This window comes from Sus scrofa, chromosome 4, assembly GCF_000003025.6.
Source record: "Sus scrofa isolate TJ Tabasco breed Duroc chromosome 4, Sscrofa11.1, whole genome shotgun sequence".
Classification (NCBI taxonomy): Eukaryota; Metazoa; Chordata; class Mammalia; order Artiodactyla; family Suidae; genus Sus; species Sus scrofa.
In genome coordinates, this window is record NC_010446.5 from 4,655,310 (window position 1) to 4,670,204 (window position 14,895).

The 14,895-nt window shown below is 49.6% G+C and overlaps 1 protein-coding gene across 7 annotated transcripts in view; it reads left to right on the forward strand.

Annotated features, from left to right (window-relative positions):
* Positions 1-7,950, forward strand: part of FAM135B (family with sequence similarity 135 member B) — a 289,315-nt gene extending 281,365 nt beyond the window's left edge. For all 7 annotated transcript variants that reach the window (XM_021088864.1, XM_021088866.1, XM_021088868.1 and 4 more), the window contains one exon: positions 103-7,950. In XM_021088864.1, the coding sequence (XP_020944523.1) occupies positions 103-308 (206 nt within the window). In that variant the 3' untranslated portion in view covers positions 309-7,950. The remainder of the gene's footprint in view (positions 1-102) is intronic.

The window sequence follows — 14,895 nt, forward strand, 5'->3', positions numbered from 1 at the left end:
TAAAAAACACAAACAGGAAAACGCAGCAGGAAGGGAGGAAGGTGACTGCCCCGTGGGCACATCCGATGTTCTCTGCCCTCCCGGTCCCCCTCCCCGCTGCAGGACCCGTGTACGCAGAGATGATCAACAACCTCCTGCGCCCCCTGGTGGACGCCAAGGACTGCACTTTGATTCGACACAACGTGTTCCATGCCTTGCCCAACACTGCCAACACCCTGATTGGCCGCGCGGCTCACATCGCTGTGCTGGACTCCGAGCTCTTCCTGGAGAAGTTCTTCTTGGTGGCGGGACTCAACTACTTCAAGTAGCGGCGCGGAGGGAGCAGGCCTGGGGGCGCTGGCCAGAACCCTTTCAGATCCCTGAGCGCTCTGGCTGAGCCGTGCTTTTCTAGACCTCTGTCATTCCAGGGTGGAGCTCGGGAGAGGAGGGCGCCGAGGGGTGGGTGGAGGGTGGGGTGGTGACCCTTCGAGGTGCTTTCATTTGGGAGACCTGGGGAAGCCGAAGCAGTGGTGTAAGAGACAACAGACTTTGCCCGGCCCCGTCTAGCCGCCTGGAGTCTCACTCAAGATGCTTGCTAGGAAAATGTGGCGAAAATAAAGAAACAGCCTACCTGGAGGTGGTTGGTGAGCCCACCTTTTACCCGCCCCTGGCTCACAGAGCGATGGCTCCCGTTTCAACTAGCTCTGTCCCGTATGTTACTACTTCATAGCTTTATCATTTTTGATGCACACAAGCATTTCAGAACTCAGGTTAACCTCTGTGCAGAAGTGGAACATAGTTGTGTAAATAGACTCCCTCACAGATTCAAATGTGCCCCTTGTTCAGGACCGCGTGAGGCCCACGCTCTCATCTTCTCCTCGTGTTTTCTCAACAAGGGACAAAGGAGTGCTTTCCCAGCTCCAGTTTTATTTCACAGCAGCCGTGGGTGGGGCAGTTGAGGGCTATCAGGAGATACAGGTGATGCTACTGGTAAAGGCAAGTTGGTGACAAAGGAAGAAGAACCGGAGGGAGGGTGATGAACTGGCTGCCCCCCTCTCCTTCTCTGGTCCTTCCCTATGCACAGCCCTGGTCCACGCGTTGTCCTTGTGATTGCTGAAATCGCTGTCTGTCGTAGGCCAAATGGAGACTAAACCTAGCGGAAGAGGGCGCTGAGATTAATGCACACCTGTGGGAAGCTCCGGCCGGTAACTTCCAAAGAAATGCTGTGCTGGCATTTGATGCACTTGCAAAAAATGAAAACCACGCACATGACCAGCTGCTTCTCCTCTCCGCGGAAGGGAAGAGACATCTAACTGGAGGAGGCTGGATTTAAAACCTCAGGGGAGCTCTAAGAAGGGTGCTGGTTATCTTCCACTAGACATGTCTTCTTGCCTTAGGAAAATAAAGGGCTAGGAAAGGTCCCCATTGATTAAAAAAAAAAAAAGCAGTAGACCACAGGGACAAACACGAGATCAGAGCGGAGAGCGAGAGTCCGTTTGTGGGTTCAACTTCAGTTGTTACCAGTGAGTGACTTCAGGGGAAGTTGGGAACATTACCAAGGGATTTGCCGTGGTCCCGGGGACTGAGGACACGCCATGGGCCGAAGGAAGCCTAGAGAATCATTTCATTGCACTGAAGGAGTGCACGAGCCAGGACCGTAGGGTTCATTTACACGGGCGGCCCATCTTCTTGGGGCAAAAGCTCCTACGTCCGCAAAATTCCCTTCCAAAAGCATGGAAACTCATCTGGGACCAGAGTCCTGGTGCCCGCACCTAGACCCTCTTCTAGGGTCGCAAGCCGAGTGCTTCTAGACTCCCTGAGAATTTTGTTCCTCACCTGCTAACAAGGTGACCTTGGAAAACAAAGAAGACCGTGGGAAACAAGTCCAGGTAGACCACCTCACAGGAGAGCAGCCTGAAGAATTTCCTAAGAAAGGAAGCGACAGGAAGGGTCCAAAGCCAGACTTGCACACAAGAGATGTAGGGTTTCTGTGGGTCTCCTTTCCCTGTCTCCTGGTCCTAACCCGTGTGGGATCAGTGGGTCCCCAGGTCGCTCCCCCACTGGGTATTTTTCCAGATTCCCGGTGGGCATAGATTCTGATTAGGCATCAGCGAGACCCGTCTGCTGTATCACCCGGAGGAATGGGCCTCCTGCTGTGCAGCCTGTGATGGTGCCATTATTCTTGACAGGTGCCCACGCTCAGTGCAGGACTGTGTGTTTGTAGCCACGTCTCCTCCTTGGTCCCACGAGGAGCCTGCCCCTCTGAGGAGCATTGCCTTTTCGTGTTTCCAGGGCTCGTGATCAAAGCGTGTCCCTCCCTGGTCGTTGGAAAGGCCGTGTGGCCCGCGGTGAAGGAGCCACAGGGTGAATCCGTGACCATCGTCTTTCCCAGCAGCCAGATGCCATTTTTAACTCCAAGATGCTGTCTGGACACAGAACTAATGGCAATAAGCGTCCAGCCGCATGGCGCACCTCTTTTTACAGGGGTGCTCTGCTGTCTTTGTAAACGCACGCTGGCCTCTGAGCATCTATTACAATGGTGTAGAAAGTATATCCTATATTGTAAATAAGAGCGTCCAGTGTTGCGTGTCATGCCTCGTTTGAAAAGGCTTTTTATGTCTCTTTCTATGGAAGTATAGATATATAATATATATATATGAAAAAATATATATAATGTAAACAGGGACGTTCTATGATTGATTATAAAATTATAAACAAAATGCCTGCCCAGAGGATAATAATAGTATGTCTTCATTCTCGGCATAGTTTTTTGTTGTTGTTTGTATGATCTGTTGAAGTTTCTCGGAACGAGTTAGATGTCAGTGTTACTGACGTTGAGCGGAATTGGAACTTGTTGTTCGTGAGTCAAACATCCTCAGAGGAGCAGAGATGGACCTAAAGTCCCTTGGCGGCCAAATAAATGCCTCAGTGGCAGGTTGAAGTCGGCCGGAGTGCTGTGCACCTGGGGAGACGAGGGAGCGAGACCCGGTTCCCGTGAGCGTCTAGAAGCCACAGCTATTTACTGGGCAACCTCCCTCTGTGCCAGGTGGGAGCACAGGGGTCAAAGGCAGAGTCCCTGCTCTCTGTGAACAGAAGGAAATCCAGCCTCGGTATTACAACATGATGTAACGGAGGCTTGAAAGAGGCACAGGCAGGATCAAATCCAAGTCATAGACGTCCATTCCTCATTGCCGGGAGCAGGCTGAGAACGGGACTTTGAAAGGGAAACTTGAACATGAGAGACGTACTTGCAGAGCCTGTCACCAAGGGCATGAGTTCATCAGTGCATTTATTCACTCATTCAGTCACTCATGCATTCGACAAATACTGATCGAGGGTCTGCTCTGTGCGGGGACAGAGTAACCAGCCCATCAAGTGGGAAGTTAAGTCAGGTAGGCCCCACGGAGGTGGGGTGAGTCTGATGGGGCTCAGAAGAGGGTTTCCAACCCACCCTGGGGCAGTGGGGGGAGCGTGGGCCAGAAGGGGCTCAGGGAAGACGTGATGCCCAAACCCAGACGCAGGCGGAAGAAGGGCTGGCTGGGTAGAAGGAGAATCGCATGGATCCCCAGGGAGGGAACAGAATGAGTAAAAGGTTTAAGACGAGAGCGAGCTGGGAGCCTGGGGTGCACTGGACAGGCAGATGGAGAGTCAGTGGGGGTGCAGGAGTGACAGAGGGAGGTGTGAGACCTCAGCCACCTGCAGGATTTTCTTCTCCGAGGAGGAAATTTCCGATGTTAACACTAGTAGGACAATTTTCCCTCGGTGATGAAGGTCCTGTGGGAGATGGGGCTCACCCCCCACCCCATCATTACATCTCTCTCCAGGGTTATTGGATTGAAAGCACGTCCTTAGGTGTTCGCAGTCCCTCAGGTGTAACGGGCACTTTTTTTTTTGCCGTGATTTGGTTTCATGGAATTTACTTCTGAGCACTGCCAATGAGCCGGGCTGCCATGTGCAGTTGCCCAGGTTGTATGAAACATGACAGTGACCCCGTGGAAGAGCTGTGCTCGCTTACATCACCCTTAACAGGTGTCCGTCCCAATATCCTTAGGAAGGGTGGAGGCCACTCCGTAACTTGTGGAGCCAAGCACCTGTGCGCACGTCGGGATCAGCTTTTCTTCCCTAGTTTTTCATTCACTTTTCATGTCTGTGTTTTACCAAAAATCTATGTTGCATTGGGTATTTTACCAGGCTGTAGAAATAGTAAGATACAGCATGTAATTCCAAACACTAGAAGGATCCGAGATAATAAAACTCAATGTCTTATTTTTAGTTGTTCGTTTTTACATTAAAACCATGAAAGTTCAGCATTGGAGGAGGAACAATGGGTAATTTAATGCAGATTCTGCCTGATATTTTGCATCCCAAACTATGCTTTGCTAGCCTCCACCGCCCACGTGGGTAGCCCTGTAGCGAGAGTGCACAGATGTGGAGTTCCCTGGCGGCCTAGCGGTTAAGGATCTCGTCACAACTACATTATCAAATGGAGGATGTGGATGCCCTTATGTCCTAGGTGTGGTTATGATTTTCTGGCTGAAAGACACAGTTCTTAAAGCCCACACTTCATGACTCGACACGTTCAGGAATTTTTAGAGGCAAGACAGACCTAGGCTCTCGTTTATCTCATTTTTAACAAGTGAGGGAGCAAAGGAATGGAAGTAAGATGCAGTGTTCGGATTTGGTTTGCTAGGTCCTGTGCACATATGATCTCATTTAGTCCTTACGACTCATGCAACGTACAGAGGATGTTGAGAGAAGTCAGGTAACCTGACCAAGAGCTCCCACAGCTCAGCAATGGCGGAGTCACGATTTGAGCCTCCATTTGATCCTTCTTGCTACAAGTCCTCCAACCTGGAGAAGTTAATAAATTGCAGTTGCCAGGGTTCACGTGTTCATCTCTCAAACCATAATCTTAGGAGATTATAACATCATCTTGAAACCCGTTCCCGTACGAGACACCTACATAACCAATAAATTAGACGGCAAAGGAAAACATAATTCAGTGACAAAGGTGGTTTTATGAAGCAGTGTCCATGAAACTGATTGGCTGGCCTGTTGGCTCTTGGCTAATCCTTTGTCTCTCTTGATCACTCTCACAAGTTTCTCTTTCTCCTACCAGCCTGAAGCCCCCTTTCCCTCAAGGCTCTTCCTTCCATAGCTGCCCTAGACCCTGCCCCTCCAGCTACACCTCCTGCCTCCTTCTGCTTTTCCCAGGTAGGAATGGCTGGTCATGCCCATCTGGGGACGGATTCCTTGTACTCTCAGTTTTGAACCTGAACTTGGTGGTTCATGGAGGACAGATTCCTGCTTCAGGATGGATCTGAGCCCTGTGTCTTCCCATCAGTGTTTTCTCACGGTTCCATGAGCCCCTCCCATCTCAATTCCTATGTTCGGGTGGGTCTCCCACACCTGTACTCCTTGGAGCGGGAACCTTGTCCAGGGCATCCAGGTGTCCCATGGCCTGGCACAGAGGTGGGGTTCAGTAAGTCTGAAAAGGGCCAGTCACTGATTCCCATGCAGAAAGAGTTTGGCGTTGGCTCCTGTTTACCCTCGAAGCTTCCACATGTGCAAGAGGAAAGTAGTTTCATCAGAGAGAATCCAATGGCAGCTTGCTCGAATGGGAAAGGCCCTATCTCTGGGCTGTTCATTCAAGCCAGGGGGATGGGATCAATTTTCCTCATCTATAAAATAGGTTTCAAATATATCCAATCTGGGGAGTTCCCAAGTTCCCGTTGTGGCTCAGCAGACTACGAACCTGACCAGTATCCATGAGGATGTGGGTTCGATCCCTGGCCTCGCTCACTAGGTTAAAGATCTGTTGTCGCCATGAGCTGTGGTGTGGGTTGCAGACGCAGCTTGGATCAGCTGTGGCTGTGGCTGTGCCCAGCAATTGCAGCTCTGATTGGACCCCTAGGCTGGGAACCTCCATATGCCACAGGTGCAGCCCTAACAACAACAACAACAACAACAAAAAAAGGCAAAAAAAAAAAATTCTTATTTAAAAGGCATTTTGGGGTGGGGTTGGGGTTGAGAAGGGGGAAAGCAGAGTGTCTGGAGCCGTGCCTGTGTAGAGTAAACCCTTTAAATTTGGGGCAATAACTCCGAAATTATTTTATGGTAAATGCTGCCTGTAAGGAGTTTTCGTTATAGCCAATCAATACATTTTTACGTGCATACATGACGGCCTGGGGAGAATCAGCATGTGGGAGCCTTGAGGCTTCACCTTCCAGAAGTCAGAACATTCTGTTTGGATGCCAGAAGCTTCCACACTGGAGTTTTCCAGCTCAAGTCGGTGCCTGACTGGATGATCTATGAAGTCACAACGATTTTCCGGCTCAGGGTAAAATGTAAGCCGTTGTGAGCTTGAGAGGAGAAAAGGCTGAAACCCGACACACAGCTGAGAACAGCGTTCTGTCCAACTGGAGGTGTTCGGCAGTGTTGATTCTGTAAAATGTCACTCCATCTTTTTACTGCATTGAACTGAAAAGACTTTTAACACTTGGGCTGAAATGTCTTGGAGGCCAAGGTTAAATGTATTGCATATGGCAAAATACCCTGCTTTATCCTTCTTGCTCCAAGGAGTTTTAGTAATAATCCAGGTACGTCTGATAACCTATGCATATATCTTTTGCTTGTGTTTTTTTTTTTTTTAAAGAAAATTTTCTTAAAAGAGCACCTCATTCTGTCCCACGTACTCTGTTGCTTGTGTGTGACAATACCAAAGTCTGCGATTTTACTTTCGTAAACAATTTCCCCATAACTTACACTTGAAGGCATTTCTTTCTTTCTTTTTCTTTTCTTCCTTTCTCTCTCTCTCTTTTTTTTTCACCACCCCGAGGCATACGGAGCTCCTGGGTCAGGGATCAGATCCCAGCCACAGCTGTGACCTACACCAAAGCTGCGGCAACCCTGGATCCTTAACCCCCTTTGCCGGGCTGGGGATCAAACCTGCGTCCCAGCACTGCGGGGAACTCTTGAATGCATTTCTTTTTAAACAGTGTTTATTTCATCCCTGCTGCGTTCTGTGCTAAAGCACGGGTGGCTGCAGAAGTTAAACAGACCAGACCCTGACATACATGAATTTATAATCTAGTGGGGGGAGTGGACCCCCCGCATAAATGGAAGAAGGTCCGTGAGATAGAGGAGTAAGGTAAGAGGGAAGATGGGGAATGGTGAGAATATTATCCTGGCGCCTCTTAGAACAAGTCAGACTCCTGATATTAGACTTCCAGCCTCCCATCAGGGTCTGGAAGGAGGAAACCAGCCCAGATGAGATCCCAGCCGTGCCCCTCAAGCAGGACTGCACAGCTGCCTTGGGAATGCCATCCCCAGGTCAGTGTTAAGTTAGGAAATCCGCAAAAGGGCATCTCCATGGTGCAAATCATAGCTCCCTCTGTCCAGAAGCACCACCTCCCGAATGTCATGCTACCTGTAGGACAAAGCCTTTGGATGCTCTGGAGTGAATCTTTCTACTCACTTTTAAAAGAATGATCAAAACCAGATGATCCAATAAAGATATGGTCCACCCAGTGTGTCCCCAAACGCTATCACACTCAGGATTGACCAAGAGAACTAGCCTGTGGCTTTTATTTACCAAGCATACAACACGGGGCTTGGATTTGTTTTGTTTTATTCTGTCTTAGTTTCGTTTTCAAATGCGACTCCTACCTTTAGAAGGTAAAGAGAAGCAGGATCTTCTGCCTGGTCCTTTCTCTGAAAAAGAACCTGAATGTATAGCTTGATGCCACTGTGAATCCCTCATGCATATTTATTCTGGTGACAACGTCTGCAGACAGTAAGGACCGATCTCCCCACACCCTTGGAAATTGTCTGTAAAATTACGACAACGGGAATAACCAAGTCATCAGAACCAATATAACTCTACTATTTTTCTACATTTGCTTTTGGGGTTGGCATTTTGTGTAGCTCGTGATGTGTATCAACGATAATAATAAAACTCCGTTGACTTTCTTCGGCCGGGACTTTGTGTGTGTGGAATGCACGGAAGTCACTCTTTAGGGATGCATTTGGGGCTGGAGGGGTTACTGCTGCATGTGGTCAGACGACCTGGGGCATAGGATGCTTATTTCTGGAAGTGCCTGGGGTGGTGGAACAGAGCAGTGAGGACCCTCCAAACGGGACCTTAGAAGGACCGGGTGGCGACGAGGAAGCTCCATTCCGTGAACAGGAGGCCCAGGCCTTCATCCTCATGTTCGGTACGCACGCTGATGGCTCGGACGTTTTAACAGAGCTGCTCATTCCCAACGCCCCTGGAAGGAGGAGCTCTTGGTCGCTGGCCGGTGGCTTGGCTGAGTAAGTGGAGGGTCAGAAGCAGCCGCTGAGGGCAGGAGAGCTCACTGGTTCCAGTGACCCCGGAAGGTCCTTCATGATGGGTCCATGCCCTCTGCCCTCTTCCAGTCGAAACCAGCCATGAGCATGACTCCTGCTGGGAAAGGAGCCCCTGGGCAGGTCTGGGCACCCTGTGTAATTCGTGATAACTGCCACGTGTCTTTATACAACACTGGTTTCTGAGACTGTATGGTGCAGGCTCCGGGGTGGGGTGTGGTGTCTACCCCACCCGATCCCATTGCCACTGGCCCCAGCTCACTGGACCAGGGATGAACACCCGAGCCAAGGACAGAGCTTCTACAGAATGGCCAGTGACCTGTAACAGATGGACAGACAGACAGGTGGGGGAGACTAGCCGAATGGCCAGTGTCCTGTAGCGGATGGACAGACAGACAGTTGGGGGAGACTAGCCGAATGGCCAGTGACCTGTAACGGATGGACAGACAGACAGGTGGGGGAGACTAGCCGAATGGCCAGTGTCCTGTAACGGATGGACAGACAGACAGGTGGGGGAGACTAGCCAAACCAGTAAGAACACCTCCGCATCTCTAGAGTCTAAACGGGAGAATGTGGTGGGGGACAGGCTTTGCAGTAGGAGGAGCAGAAGGACAGGAAAGCAGCCTGAGAAAATGGCTGGGTCATGGCCAAGAGGGGCCCCAGTGACAAGGGGCTCTGATCAAGGAGGGGACAGCAAGGTCACCAGCCTGGAGCTGCCTTGCGTTCCTACTTCCGGTCTCTGTGGGGTCATAAGAAACCCCAGTCCTTGGTCTCCCGTCAAGGATTCTGCATCTGAGGGGTGCTCGGGAGCCCTGAACAAGGGGGTTCAAACACACACGGGAGTAAAAAGCGTGAGCTGAATCTGCCAGGTTTTAACACAGTCTTCCCAGGTTTATATTCTCTGGTTTTTCTGAAGGCCCTTAACTTTCATTGTTCCAGTCAAGTCTGGAAAATAGGAGAAGCAGGACATATGACTTCCTCCAACTTAGACGGGGCAACTGAGGCTCTAAGAGGCTTAGGAAATGAATCACCTCTTTCCAGAACAACTAGTGATAAAGTCAAGACTTAAATCCAGCTCCAATTTTATGCAAACCTTTTAAGAGTCTCTGAAACAGGCAATTGTTGTATCAAGGGCTGGGGAAAGACCCAGGGCAGTTATCGCAGAAGACAGATGGCACTCAAGTCGTTATCCTAGAGGACCCTGGCCAAGCTCGCTAAGACAGGACCATCTGAAGGGTGAGGAATATAAGGCACAGAGAGTTTTAAGTGTTTGACCAAAATTATGTCTCCAATAAATGAAAAGGGGGAAAAAAAAAAGAAAAGCCCTCCATCCACAACTCCCGCTCCAGGTCTGGTTGTCCTTTCTGCCAAAACGTTAGCGGGGATGTAGTTGAAGCTACTCTGATGATGGCCAATGCCTGGGAATTGTACCCCAGGGAGAGCTGGTGACCTTGACCGGGAAGAAGAAGGTCATCCAGGTGCCGAATGATTAGAGGGCAGACGTGCAGGGAAATTGAACTGATTTTACCATCCATCTCAGGCTTGTACTTCAGAGATCCTGAATCATGGAGCCAGTGAGCTATGAGGGGGCTGTGTGTGGACACAGGGACAGCAGCGTTTATTGGACTCCCTGCAGGGTCAGGCAGTGGGCCAGGTACTTTCTCAGTCCTGTGAGCCGGCATCATACCCAGTTGTCTGGCTCAGCAGACAATGTGCCTGACTTCACGCACAAGCTTGCCTTGGTCTCCGGGGCTCGTCATCTCCTCCTTATAATAACCTGTGACACCTTGTCCCCCATCCTGCCTAGTCTGCTTCTCTCCCCAGCACACCTCCAGCTTCCCCCGTGCTGTCTCCTGCCCAGACACTTGGGCCTCTTTGCTGTTCCGCAAACATAGGGCACACGGTTGCCCTGAGGCTTTGCATGGGCTGTTCCTGCTTCCCGATGCCCTTCCTCCAGCAGCTGCACACCAGCTCCTGCCCCTCCCCTTCCTTCTGGTCGTCACTGAACAATCTCCGGCTTAGTGAGGCGTTCTTTCCCCTGACACTGTGGGCTAAAACCTCCCTGCTCCCCCTGCCCCAAATTTCAAAGCCTTCCTCTGATTTCCAGTTTCTCATCACACCTACCACCATCTCACTTACTGGCTGTTTAGCTTTTTTGTCTATTGTCTTTTCTCACTAGACTATCAGCTTCAGGAAAATAGGAATGTTTTGCTTTTTTCCCCCCTCTGCTTTCCACCTTTGCTTTTTAATGTCCTGGTACATGGTAGGTCTTGAATAAGAACTTGATGAGGGAGTGAATGAAGGGATGGGTATTGGATGCATAGCAGGTGCTCAGCGAATCTTGACCCACCAATTCCTAAGCGCTTGCCGCTCTAGCAGGCTGCCTCCCGGGAGACCAGGGACCCTGTCTAAGCACGTGCTTCCTCCCCAGTGTCCTGTGACCACCTCTGCCAGGGGGAAACAGGGCCACAGCTGTGGGGAGACCCCTCCCTGGCTTGCACACCTGGGGCAGAGCAAGTGGTGGAGACAGATTCACGTGGCCTGCAGGGGGCAGCCAATGCCTGGCCAATAGCAGAGAGCCTGCCAAAGCTTGGAGTTCCAAAAGTTGTTTGGAATCTGAGCAAGAAAAAAATAGAAAAGGTGGAATTTGAAACAAGAGAGGAGCACAGAAGTCCAGAAGCTAGAATTAGAGCAGCGTGCTTTCTTAGGGTTTTTAGCTGGGAATAAAGTATTGAGGGAATTTATCCCAGTTCAATCCACAAGCCCTGACAGATGCATGCCCTGTGTAGACCCTGGCGCCAGGCACAAGATCCATGTAAGAACAGTCTGCTCTCCTTAACGGAGTCCAGCTGTGACATTCAGTGATCAGCTCAAAAGCTTCCTTCTCAGAAAGGGGTGCTCAGATCCCCTTCTGAAAGATGGCATTTCTAGTTTCAGTTAAAAGGCACTCCCTGGCTGGCTGTAGGACACAGGGAGCCCTCCAAAGATTGGGGGACCATGCATTCTTTCATTTCACAAGTATTGGCTGAGAATGATAATATTCCAGGCTCTGTTTAATCATCTGTTCCTCAGGTTAATCATCTGTCAACACTGGCAAGAAGCTCGCTTTAATGAAGCTTACACCCTGGCGAAGCAGTTATGCAATGACCACAAAGCATAAGGAAGGATGCAAGTGTTTTTATATCTCTGCCTCCTTCAGAAAGTTTTCTCTGCTTCCAAGAGTTGGAATTATTTTTCCTCTTTTTTTCCGCATAGTATTTCTCGGTCTCTCCTTGAGTCCACATCAGGCTGTAAAATAATATGACTATGAATTACTCATGATTCGTGTGACTGATGATTTGCTAATAGTACTTTTGTATTATTGAGGGTTTGATTTTTTTTCCCCTGGCAGATTGCAGTCTTCTCAAAGGACCCATCACTGGATATGTTGTAAGACAAAAACTTGGACCGAACTCTCTAGGTTTCCATTGCCTCACTGGCAAACAGTATCAATAACCCCGTATGTGCTAGAGGCTTCATAAAATCGCAGGAAACCCGGTCACCACTTCTCAGCCCTGTGCCCTTGGCCTTCCTTCTCCTTCATTTTTCTCTCTGGGCCCTCTGTTGATCTGTCCCACGAGGCCCCAGAGAAGATGCTAAGGCTGCCCTACCCTGTTCATCCCCAGGTATAAGGGCAGGTGTGGGCAACAGGAGGCAGGCATGTCCCCAGGTACTTTGCCAAGTTCAGAGGACAAATGTCCCACATGAAGCAGCTCCCTCATGGCTCCTTCCAAGATCTCAGCTCCAACAAGCAACTTGCAAATAACAGGGGAAAAAATATTCATGGGAAAAAAATCAATTACATTCATGCGAATGTGTCCTAAATCTAACCCCTTGTCTCCTCCTGCTTTTTCCCCATTAAAAATATTAGACAGACATTCTCATCGTGGCTCAGCAGAAACAGATCTGACTAGCATCCATGAGGATGCAGGTTCGATCCCTGGCCTTGCTCAGTGGGTTAAAGATCCAGCACTGCTGTGACCTGTGGCGTGGGTCACAGATACAGCTTGGATCCCACGTTGCTGTAGCTGTGGCCCAGGCTGGCAGCTACAGCTCTGATGAGACCCGTAACCTGGGAACCTCCATATGCCGCAGGTGTGGCCCTAAAAAAGACAAACAAACAAACAAAAGATACTAGACAAAACATCATTTAAATCTCGGGAATAGGTATAGGTTGACCCAGCAAAACAATATTTGGGCAAGATCTCTTAGCCCAGGGTTCCTTTTCCACTGAGGCAGGAGAACGCGCTTTAAGCTTGTACAGTAGGTTGTAAAAGAAAGACATACTGTAAGCGTTTCAATGACCCTGTATTCTCGCCTCTCGCTCCAAGGGAGCTAGAGTCTCCGTCCAAGGCTTTACAAGGACACCCTCCAGAGCCAAATTTCCAGATCCTCTCCTGGTGCACGTTTCTAAAATCTTTGCACACGTAAAGCATAGCTGACCTTCTTACCTCTTGAAGGACCCTGTAAATATGAGGGCTTCCTCCTGTCTTCATCATTCATGGAGGCGGTTAAACTTGGAACCCAAGATAACATAAGGCAAATACACCGTGCAAAGGGTGCCAGAGACACACGGTGTGTAGTGGGCGAGTGGACTGGCCACAGACCGAAGTATCTGCAGCCCCGAGTTTCCAAAAATGAAGAGACCTGGCTAAGCTCCCCCAGGACCTAGAGCTCTCGGCCACCCGGAAATCAGGCCCTTCTTTCTCTACAGTTCGGAGGCGCTGGCATTTTTAGAATGGGGAGTCCCCTTAAGATCATGGAATCGATCACTGATTTTTCAAACCAGAAAACTGAGACTCGGAAAGGGTACCTCATTCCCTCCAAGACACAGTTCATCCTCTTGCTGACCTCTAGGAGCCCTGACCTTGGCCCCTTGCTGACTTCGCTGCTGCCTGGTTTCCTTTGTATGCGTTAGAGACACCCTCTGAGCCTGGAGTTCTGCTTATCACGGCTGCTTCTCCATCACCGGGCCGTCCCACAGTGGGATCTGGGCTGCTTTGGGAAAGCTTTCTGCCCCAAGCTTCCCTCCTCTAACTTGTCCCTTTAAACACATGCGCTTTGGAAAGACAGAGAGTGGCTTCTACTCATGTATGAATCACGAGGGCCCTCTAAGCCCTTTTAATGGGAGAGCCGATGTTGGACAAGTTCTCATTAAATCCTGAGCTTGTCGGTCGAGCATTAATATTTGCTTTTTGGTTTCAGAGCATTATTAGTCCTGCCAATAACCTATTTTCCAATAAATTAAATGGAATTTTCCAGTACAATGCATGGAAAAGGCTTTTGGTCGTGTTTTCTTTCCCATTTGCTCTTCCCACCGTCACCCTCCCCAACCGGGCTCATGGGGGCTCATCCTTTTGTCTCAAGAATAATACTTAGAAAGGAGTGAGTGTAATTTATGGCAATTGGGCTCAGAACACTATAGGGGGAACGATTTGGCCCTTACATGTGTACACATTTCATTTCACAAATTCATCTCTTAAAAGGCAAAAGTGACAGGCTGCCTCCTGTTTGAAACACTTCAGTGAGTCCCATGGATCTTAGGACAAAAACTAAATTTCTTGTAAGACCTGACCTGACCGGCCACCTATAAGTTCTCTCTCTCGCCTGTCATTACATCTCTAGAACCCAGCACAGAGCATAGATCCTGGGGCTTCATAACTGACAATTATCTAGTCACAGACTGTTTACCATTAACCTACACTGTGATCAACATCAAGAAGGCACGTGGGGGAGCTCCCCCTGTGGCTCAGTGATAATGAACCCGACTAGTATCCCTGAGGACACAGGTTCGAGCCCTGGCCTCGCTCAGTGGGCTAAGGATCCAGCGTTGCTGTGAGCTGTGGTGTAGATCGCAGACGTGGCTTGGATCCTGTGATGCTGTGGCTGTGGTGTAGGCTGGCACCTGCAGCTCCAACTGGACCCCTAGTCTGGGAACTTCCATATGCCGGGGGTGCGGCCCTAAAAAGCAAAACAAGCAAACAAAACAAAAACGAACACATATAGGGATAAAGGAACCTGAGGTTTGCCCAGTGTAAAACATAAATAAACCAGTGCAACCAGCGGACCCTTCCCTCAACACAATTGCAACTTAACTGATACAAAAAATATACAGAAAAGATGCAGAAAATAATCACGCAAAGCTTCAAAGGGAAAACATCACTGGACCAAATTAAATGAGGCAAAGAAGACTTTATTCAAGGCTATTAAAACAAGGGAGGAGTTCCCATTGGGGCGCAGCGGAAGCGAATCGACTAGGAACCATGAGGTTGCGGGTTCGATCCCTGGCCTTGCTCAGTGGCTCCGGCGTTGCTGTGGCTGTGGTGTAGGCTGGCAGCTGTAGCTCCGATTAGACCACTCGCCTGGGAACCTGCTCACGCCGTGGGTGCGGCCCTGAAAAGATAATAAATAAATAAATACTAATACAAAAATAAAACAAGGGAGAAAAATCAGAACTCACACCAGAGTTCAAAGTCATGGGCCATCTGTATTTGCGAATTGGCTTTATCCAAAGGAAAAGGGGGGTTTCTC